The sequence below is a fragment of the Apaloderma vittatum genome, unplaced genomic scaffold (genome assembly GCF_000703405.1).
Source record: "Apaloderma vittatum isolate BGI_N311 unplaced genomic scaffold, ASM70340v1 scaffold12809, whole genome shotgun sequence".
NCBI classification, from domain to species: domain Eukaryota; kingdom Metazoa; phylum Chordata; class Aves; order Trogoniformes; family Trogonidae; genus Apaloderma; species Apaloderma vittatum.
In genome coordinates this window covers 12,190-22,478 of record NW_009733591.1, presented here as the reverse complement: position 1 = coordinate 22,478, position 10,289 = coordinate 12,190, and the positions used below count along the sequence as shown (strand labels likewise).

Below are 10,289 nucleotides of genomic sequence, written 5' to 3'. Positions count from 1 at the left end.
CATTCCTGCAAGCATCCATAAGTACTATAAATCTTGTGGTACTGAAGCTTTAGATCAGGCTTGCACTCTCCCCATGGGTATTCTTGGATAATTGACTGTAGGGTAATAATAACAAAAGTTATATATATATGTATTTGTCTCTGTTTCAAATTTAAATGTTGTTTTCTCACATTTTGAAGTGCTGAAGGAAGCCTATTGAAAAACATAAGCGGTAACATTGTGATTTGATTGGAGGCAATAACAGTTCATGCTTTTGGGACTATAAAATCATCTCCTCTCACAGCAAAAGTAGGACCTGATCAGACAGCATAGTGTAGAAGGGCAGTCCACTCCACTTGGATTCCACTAGGAAACTGAGACAGCCTTAATGGTAACAGAGTGTGTTGATGAGGAAATGCTGCAGTGTCCTTATATTGTTATATATCAGCGAGACTATAAAATGTTAAGAAGAAAAGGCTGACTTGAATAGATATAGATTACGAAGACCAACGGCACACGCTTCCCCCACCCTTCCAAACAGCAACAATTTTGTTTGTATCTGGAGGAAATATTATTTTGGGGAGTTATTTTGGCATGATAAATATTTTAAATAATTAATGATAGACATTTTAACAAAATGTCTAACTCATTGTCATGCTTCAGAAGAGAATTAGAGAGAGTAAAGACCAGTATTTTCCCTTGATGGATAAAGCCGTTACCTTCAGCTGGCGGATTGCGACCTGTGCGTGCATGCCGACCGGTGTTAGTAAACCTAAACCATCAAAATGTGGAAGTTCTTGAGGTGAGTGGATAGCGAAAGTTATGCCAGTATCACTATAACCAAGAGCAGGGTCATCAGTGAAATTTTCCTGACAGAAGAAAGAATTGTTTGAAATAGTTTGGGTTTTGCTTTTCATCTATGTTTAAAATGGTGCTATGTTTTGGGTTTTTTTAGTCTTATAGCTCTAGTCGCATTTTTGGCAATTTACAGAAAAGTATAGAAACAAACTGATTTGAACTTCTTTTGTTCATTACCTCTGTGGCTTTCCTTCCAGATACTATAAACTTTCAGTTTCTGTCACCTTCCAATTTCAAAACAAGAAGGCATAGATGAACATTTACTCATAACTTGGATATTCATTCCTTTTACTGGGAACTACCCATCACAGTGGAAAGCAAACTTTCCATTTCTCTCTCCAGAACCTGTCATTGCTGTCTCATAATTCCAAGAGAAAAAAAGTGAATGTCTAAGTAATTTATCACTCTAGAGCCTGTTTTTCTTCCCTGATGTCACAAAGTGATATTTCCTGAATTTTCTAGTTTTGCTGGTCAAAGACAATTCTAACAAGGTCAGAGGCTGTTTACAGTGCAAAGACCAGATCTTAACTGGCATTGAGCACTTACAGCCGCTGCTGCTGCAACTAAAATTCAATACTGCTTAGGAACTGGCACTAGATAACCTTTCATGCTTGGCTTTTTATTAAAATGAAATCATGTTATCCCAAAGTGCTTGTATAAAATTAAATTACTGCTCTGATGACATGTTTCAATTGTAGGTGACCTGTGTGTGTGTATGTGTGTGTGTGTGTATATATATATATATATATGTATATATATGCTCACAGCTTTCAGAACTGTGTAGCTGGGAACAGAGTCAATAATAACTCTGACTTTTTAAACCTGTATTAGATCTTTTGTTTGAAACACCCTGTCACGCAGAAATAGTCTTGATGCAGAATTTTCTGCATGAAATTCTGAAGGTGTATGTAAAACCAACCAAATACAAAAACAAAAGCAAAGACCTCTATGCACTAGTTATGTGCGACTCTGAGTTATGATATGATTAGTTATTTATAATCATTAGGATAGCGGTACCTGTTGAACATCAAAAAGCAAATGCAAGCCTCTTCCAGACAAACTCACTCTTCTTGGTGGAAGATCATTGTGGTTAAAAGTAAAGCAATTTCCATATTCAGTGAAAACAGTTTCAAAATCCTTCAATAAAGGAAAATAGGGATGAGTAAAATGAAAGAAAGATCACTTGAAGTTTCCTTAACGAATTACAATGGAAAGAGATAGACCATTGAGGTTGGTTTTTTCTTCCCTAAAGCCAGTGGTAAATACTGCAATTAGAAAAGTAGAAATTGATTGAAATATTAAAAAGAGTTTCATCCCTTCCTGTAGAAAATGAAGTTTAAAGGAGAAGTTTCACATGATTTATTAAATTATTCTAAGCAGCTCATAGGTATTAATGAGGTTTTGTTTTTATGTAACTCTAAGCAGCTCATAGGTATTAATGAGGTTTTGTTTTTATGTAACTCTTACATTATATAGAAATTATAAATTCAAAACCAACTTGTTTAATATTTCCAGTAAATGTTTAGTGAAGATTGTTTCAACACTAAATGTCGTGTTGCATATGAAATTACAATATTTGCATTTTTTCCCAAAGCCACCTCACCATTTAATATGACTCTCATTGCTTTAGTTTTAGTTGTTAGCACTAAGTATCCTTCAGTTGAGAGCTCTCCAATGTCTAATTTTAGAAGCTACAGCATATCTAAAGGTTAGATGAATATGAAAAAATATCGGCCGGACTCTCTCTTCACATTTCCTATTTATTTTGGGAATTGCTCTGTGGAAGAATCAACATAAAATTGGGACAATCATATTCTTTGTCTGTTGTCCAGAATTCCTGAAGACAGGCTATTTTCACCTCATTATTTAAAATCCCTGTGGACTCTAAATATAGTTGCCCTGACTGTCTGTATTCATGACCTCAAGAACAAAACTGCGTGATCATGTCATGTCAAAACCTATGTTCCAACTGGCCTTTGTTATGGGCCATTTGTGGAAAATGTTCTTGGATACAGCCTGGAGGTCTGACAGCTTTCAAAGGCTGCTCTCTGTGCAGACCGGGCGCTGAGCAGAGAGCAATTTAGACTGAATCTCATTTTACAGCTCAGGGAGTCCAGCAGGCTGTCTCTGCAGTCAGAGGGAGAATTGGGGTCCTCAGGGTGATTTGGAGCAGGACTTTTCTTCTCCGTTGGCTTGACTGTAAAGGGAAAAGACGGGGAGTAGGTGGCAAAGCTAGATGTCTCAAGTTGAGTGGTGAGAATACATCTCTTTCCCCTCCATGCTACTGTTTTAGTAAAAGAAGCATATTTACCTCTGGGTAACATGGCTTTCCAAAAAATTCACATTCTAGCAATGTGCTGCTGTTCAGATAAAACCCGTTTTTCTTTGTAAACTCCTTGATGCTGAAATTCTGGTTCCCATGGAGGAAATCATTTAGCTCTTGAGAATATTTTTCTTCCGTAACAAATTTTCGGAGAACTCCAGACACAATGTTCCAAATTAAAAAAATTATTTTGAGCTTGCTTACTGCGTGAGCTTGAAACCTGTCAGTGGGAAGGAGAAAGAATTGCTTGGAGTTCTTCAGGGCTATGGGATTGATCTCAAGGCTGCTCTTGCCAAATCTGTGACACCATTTGTGGTCTCTGTGCAAACTATAAGTGGTTCTTGCCTACCAGATTGCACTTTGATCTATACAACATGAATGAACAGTATAGTCTCCATTTCTAGGAAGGTATTTTCCATTCTGAAAACAGAAAATGGACACTTTCCTATGTCTGTTCTGGTCAATCACATTGGAAACATTTCTGTTGTGTGTGGTTGTTTGTTAAAAGAAAAAAGAAAAATAAAATGAGTAGATTAGTCATATCCGTAAGTCAACATCTGGATTTGTAGAACTGATGACAAGCAAGGCAACTGCATTTACATGTGGGAAACTAGTTGAGAGGAGCTGTTCCTTACAAAAATCTTTCTTTCGTTATTTAAAAAATGGATTTCTAAGTACATTTGCAGTAATCTCATATACCTACTTTACTAAGGCACTGCATCCTAGTGCAGAGACAGTCTACCTTCCCATGAGCTCTGTGGCTGGTGACACAGTGGTGTAAACCAAAGGTGATCCTGACTTCTAGAATCTACTTAAAAAAAATCTCAAAAAACGTGATGAAGTGTTGGAAGTGCTTTCCTGAGGAACAGCACTGAAGTCTTTTATTGAAGTGAATTAAGGCTTTAGAGAACGCTTGAAAGTTTGAAAAGAAAATAAACACAAATGAAAACATGTTCTTTAGAATCACCATTTTGTGTAATCCTATTTTTAAAAATATATCAATGTATTTGTATAATAGCTCTTAATGCCATAACTTAAGGAAGATGGCAGGAACAACTCTTTGCAACAGAATTTGAGTCCAAAAATAAAGGTAGATCTATGCCTCTTTGTCCTGCTAGCAAAAAGGCTGGTTACTAAACACAGGAGGGAAAGATAAGCACAGCATGAAAAACAGATGGATGCGGCAGCAAACCATTGCAGACTACTTACAGTGTGCTGCCACTACAGTTAAAAGAAGTGAGGCGTTTTTATAATAGAAATCCGTAGTGAAGTTCCTGCTTAGATACATGACTTCCAAACAAATCAGATGCTTCCCTTCTACAGGTCCCACTGCCATCAGCTGAGCACTTCTGGAAAAGAAAGTATCTATGTTGCCTAAGATTTCTGTATTTGTGTGAGGTTTCTATTTGAATCTCCCTATTTTCAAATCTTGACTCATATTTTTATCATGGATGCAACTGATGACCGTCCCTTAGTTACACCGTGGAAGCAACTACATGGAAGAACAACATCAGAAATGTTTTTCTACTCCAACTTATGTTTTGAAACTTAAAAATCTGTAGTACAATTGTTTGTCTGAAGGAGGGGATAGATTAAAAAGAAAACAACCTCCTTTTCTTAATTCTCGTATTTTCCTCTTCATTTAAATCTCACATGGTGGTGTTGTAGACATGCTCCTCAGAGCCATATTTTCTTTGTTTTGGTTGATTTATTCAAGCAAGATGTGAAACCTGACTGCTTTCAGATAAAGAGATGTTGCCTGTCAAGAGCGAATAACAAAGATAACTTTTACCTGTTCATGTTGCAGAAAGTCACAGCAGGGAACTGGACATTCTCCACATACTGAACTACCACTGTAGATGTGGTTGGCCAGCTGAAGTAGTAGATGAAGCGACTGCAGATTTGCCAAATAACAACGGCAAGACATCCTGCCACTATTAACAGCCACAGCACTTTGCGAGTCTTGCTCCGTGTTTGAACAATATTATGCACTCCATGAAGTGAAGTGGATGAGGCAAAGTCCTGATGATACTTCCTTCTGTCCTCCAAATGTGGCAGCAGTTTCTTTAAGTACAATCGTATTTTTTCCAATATTCCTTAATATGGAACAAAGTAAAACCACATTTTTAAATTTACCATTTAAATGGCACTTATAAAATGAAATCATGTGATTCTGATATTGGAAAGCAGTTGTGAAATTTCTCTTTAAATGTAAATTATCTCTTTAAGTAATGAACTTGTTTCTGAGGATGGAAGGGATGTGTGCTAAGAGATGAGCTTAGTGCTGCCTGAGAACAGAATAAATCTTGCGTTATTTTAAGCACACAAGTTTCACAAGTTTTTAAACACGTTGATATAAAAGAGTAGTTCCACTTCTGTGGAAAAGATTGGATATTGTGTCTGCTTCTGGGCCCCTCAGCTCAAGAGAGACAGGGAACTGCTGGAGAGAGTCCAGCGCAGAGCCACAGAGATGATGGAGTGGAACATCTCCCTTATGAGGAAAGGCTGAAGGAGCTGGGTCTCTTCAGCTTGGAGAAGAGGAGGCTGAGGGGTCACCTCATTAATGTTTATAAATATGTCAAGGGGGAGTGTCAGGAGGACAGAGCCAGGCTCTTCTCAGTGCTGTTCAGTGATAGGACAAGGGGCAATGGGTACAAGCTGGAGCATAGGAGGTTCCACAAAAATATTAGGAAAAACTTTTTCACTGGGAGGGCAACAGAGCCCTGGCACAGGCTGCCCAGGGAGATTGTGGAGTCTCCTTCTCTGGAGACATTCAAAACCCACCTGGACGTGTTCCTGTGTGACCTACTGTAGGTGATCCTGCTCTGACAGGGAGTCTGGACTCGATGATCTTTTGAGGTCCCTTCCAACCCCTGACATTCTGTGATTCTGTGTTATTTTGACATACCTCATTGATCTAAAACCACAGGTTGTTGTGAACCTGCTGTAAAAATCCAAGCACCTGATTTTTACAGTAACCTCCCATTAAAGGGCTCAGTCCTTCATGCTTGCTCTGAGAAATAAGGTAAAAAGGGAATGATATGAAATGATAGTCAATTTCACTTTTTAATTCTTAAAAGTTTCTGGATAAAACTTGAAATGTTGCAGGTTCAGAAAGAAATCTACTCTCTGGTTTTCAGGTTCATACTTGGTACATTCCATAACTTTGTTTTCATTTAGCCCACGTTTTCTACATACTGATGTTAAAAAAAACACTTAAAACATTTTTAAATTTACATTTAAGAGCTATAACAGTAATAAATATAATCAATACCTGGAAATGTAGTCATTTTCTTATGCTTGTTGCTGAGTGAACTTTTGAACATGGATTTAAACAGGATGTTCCTTCATTCAAATGAGAGAAACTTAATAAGACCTTTCCTATAGCTAGTCATAAGTGGACCAGTCTCTTTGCAAAAAGTAGTTCATTTACAGATTGTTATCTGCTACTTTATTCTGTCATTAAGGAAGTCTCTAAGGACAGTAAATCAAAGGAAGTTTGTAAGACAATCATTAGGATCTGAAAACAGGAATTAAATGCTTTCATAATTGTGGGTTTTTTACAAAAAATAGGTTTAGCCTGCATGATAGGAAGAGAATATACCCTTTATAAGACTGATTTACTTAAGGCTATTACGGATGGGCAGAGGAACAAAGGATATGAGTCATCTGCCAAAACTATTGTGACCACATCAGCACTCGGGGATGTTGCTTTGGTCTCTGCACAGTCTCTGGACTGTGATAATGAAATCCCCCATTGTGCTGGATTTCAAAATGTTCCTGAAGGGAAAGAATTTTCTTTACGTTGTTCTTTAAAGATCTACGGAAGAACTTTGATTAACGCTGGTATAATTTACTGTGACTCCTATCTATCATCAAAGAGTTTTCTGCTGGAAAACTCTTCAAAACTTTCTCTCCTAGCTCTAGTGACTATTGGATCCCACTGCAAAGCTCTTCAGCTGTGTATGCTTTTGTACATCACACTGGAATAGAGTGGGTTTCTGGCTTTGCTGTAGGCTCCTCTCTCGCCAGAGCATGTGCAGTGGAACAAGTACTTGGTGTGTTCCTCGAGTACCAGCCAAGCAAAGTGCGGTCTTAGTATGTGTCTGTACCTGCTGCTCATGGACTCCAGCAAAAGACTACAAGCAGGTCATACCCTTTTGTCCCAGGGAAAGTGCTGTGCATGTTTATTTCTTCTATGCACACTGTCCTAGGCAAGAGAATGACAGCATGTTTGTAGAATCATAGAATATGTTGGGTTGGAAGGGACCTTTACAGATCGTCTAGTCCAGCCTCCCTGCAGTGAGCAGGGACATCTTTAATTAGATCAGGTTGCTCAGAGCCCCATCAAGCCTGACCTTGAATGTCTCAAGAGATGGGGACTCCACCACCTCTCTGGGCAACCCGTTCTAGTGTTTTACAGAATCATACAATGTTAGGGTTTGGAAGGTACCTCAAAAGATCATCTAGTCCAACTCCATCATACTAAAGAACTTTTTCCTAACATCTAATATCTAATCTACCCTGCTCTAGTTTAAAACCATTGCCCTTTGTCCTGTTGCTACACACCCTTGTGGACAGTCCCTCCCAGCTTTCCTGTAGCCCCTTCAGGTACTGGAAGGCCACTATAAGTCTCCCCGGAGTCTTCTTTTCTCCATGCTGAACAGACCCAACTCTCTCCACCTGTCCTCATAGGGGAGGTGGCTCCAGTCTTTTGACCATTTTTATGGCCCTTCTCTGGAGCTGTTCCAACAGATCCATGCCCTTCTTGGGTTGAGAGCTTCAGAACTGGACACAATACTCCAGGTGAGGTCTCATCAGAGAAAATAAGGGGCAGAATAACCTCATAAAAGTCCATTGCAATAAAAAAACACTAGTTAGCTTAATCAGCAGAATTGTTGCTGAGTCTATGCAAATATGTAACTAAACTGCATTTCAGCTCTTGTGCGCTGCCGCTACTCTAAGTACATTTTTTATCTGATTGTGAAAGTTTTGCTGTTATTGTATGGGATTATCTAATACTATACTGCTGCTTTCATTACTGTCTTTCGCCAGAGGAATTAGCACTGCTGGGTGAGTAGCTTACTCTACTTTCATATTCCAGTAGAAAATGCTACAATTAAAGGGAAGGGAAGGGGACTGCTAAATATGTAGGGTCAAGTGGTAAATTTCTAGTATGAAATTTCTCACATGTGGTGGATTGGACAATACTATGAAATGTGTAAATTGGGACTAGTCATTTATTTTGAGATTTGGTCTGTTTATGATGAATAGGTACATTCTATTTATACTTAATTAATAATAAATAATTATTTCAGGTATCAGTTAATGAATAGTAAAACAATACAACACAATAATTGTGGGTGTGAGATTATAAATTATTAACCTTTCATCCTCTGCTGTGCAAAGCTTAGACTGTGTGTATCTGAGCTAATGTTGTATAACAAACAGAACTGAACCACCTGCAAGTTAGAGTATCCAAGCTACTGCTAGATAAACAGCAAGACCTTAGATATATCAGACAATAAGGTCTTGAAAACACATATTCTTTTAGTAGTAATACAATGTACATTTAATATAGACACTACAATAAAACATATTTTTGTCAAAGAAGTGAACAAACTCAATATTTAGATACAAATAGAAGATGGTTAAGTAAAAAAGCAAGGAGATAAATGAATGAGAGGAATCCAGGTAAAGGAATCAAACCACAGGTTTGGAGCCAAATATAGAACATGCATGTAAGAGCTAGTAAGGTAGCTCATATGTTCATGATGGGCTGCAGATGCTTTGCCTCAGGAAACACCAGTTACTGGAAAAAGCCTGAGAACCATCATGGTTAGTCAGTTAAAACTGATTTTCCAGTCAATATTGTTAAAGAAGAAATTACCTCCCTGCATGTGTAACCAGGAATAAATGCCCAGCAACATACTACTATGAACCTACATAAGAACTTCAAAAATTCACAGTATCTTTCACTATAAATTGTATATAATGGTTTGTTAACTTCACTTAGTAGGTGATTGGTCACACTCTATAACTACTTGTATAGGGAACTGGTAACAGACTCTTTAATCTAGTGGGTAAAGATGTGTAACAGGACCCAATGGGAAGAACCGGAAGCTAACATCATGCATAGGAGAAATAAGGTAGAATATTTTTATATTCCCAGTATTTAGTTGTGATTGGATTTTCATTAATGAACATATTAAAAAAATGAATAGCTTTTTAAAAGGTAACTCATCTGCAGCCAGAGGTCATACTGGAAGGAGTTATTTCAAGAAGGTTATATGTGGTCTTCATCCAAGGGTTAGTTAGTCTAGATAGATTTCTGATTTCCTCTTTGTCTTAATCTGAAATTCATTAAAGTATGGTATCATTCAGAGAAGTAATTGCCCAATTAAAACGGTGTTAGCTTTATTCTAACTTCTAACTTCTTAGATGTACAAAAGCTTTTTTTCATCTCTCCCTTCTTTACATCTTGAAAATGTACGCTACTGCTATTTTTGGACAAGGTTATAAGAAAAAGGAGATGGATATTCCCGTTTTGGTTGTCAGTCCTGAAAAAAATACCAAAACATAACAAAACTCATAGAAAAGCACTCCAATATGTCTAGTCACATACCTTTAGCATCTGATTGACTGAATCTCCCAAGCTGGTCCATGAGGCTGTGCTTATTTCAGTGAGGAAGGAATGGATAACAAGTTCCTTATCACTGTGATCATTGCTAGGTAATGGCTTTTATAGAAAACTAAGTGGGAGGTGATACTCGATGACACGTAACACTAGGCAATTTACCTGCCAGGGTTGCTATGTTTTGCCTTTATATAACATGATCTGCAACATACAAGAGAAGATTATTTTTATGATGGGATCAGATGTACATATTTATATATGTTTCGAATACATATTATACTAATAATAGTGCAAGTGCAGGCTTGTCTTGTGTGTTGAGTTACCTTGCAAATTTATTTCATATTTTTACCTTTTGTCTTAGAAAGACCAACTGTCCTCATTAAAATACTGCGTTGTTCAAAACTAAATAGGTGCTCTTTAAGTAGATAAGGAGCCCTTCCTGCTCTGGAGGGCAACAAATGTTTGCCATTAGATTCCCGGCTACATCCACAC

General features: G+C 37.7%; 1 protein-coding gene across 1 annotated transcript in view; it reads right to left on the bottom strand.

The window, feature by feature from the left end:
- The window catches only part of ASIC5 (acid-sensing (proton-gated) ion channel family member 5), a 17,664-nt gene extending 7,839 nt beyond the window's left edge, over positions 1–9,825 (bottom strand). The window contains 7 exon segments of the mRNA XM_009875960.1: position 1; positions 3–95; positions 699–848; positions 1,855–1,974; positions 3,149–3,380; positions 4,953–5,256; positions 9,786–9,825. The exon segment at position 1 is cut by the window's left edge and continues 57 nt beyond it. Coding sequence (XP_009874262.1) covers position 1; positions 3–95; positions 699–848; positions 1,855–1,974; positions 3,149–3,380; positions 4,953–5,256; positions 9,786–9,825 — 940 coding nt within the window.
- Positions 9,826–10,289: the final 464 nt, after the last annotated feature.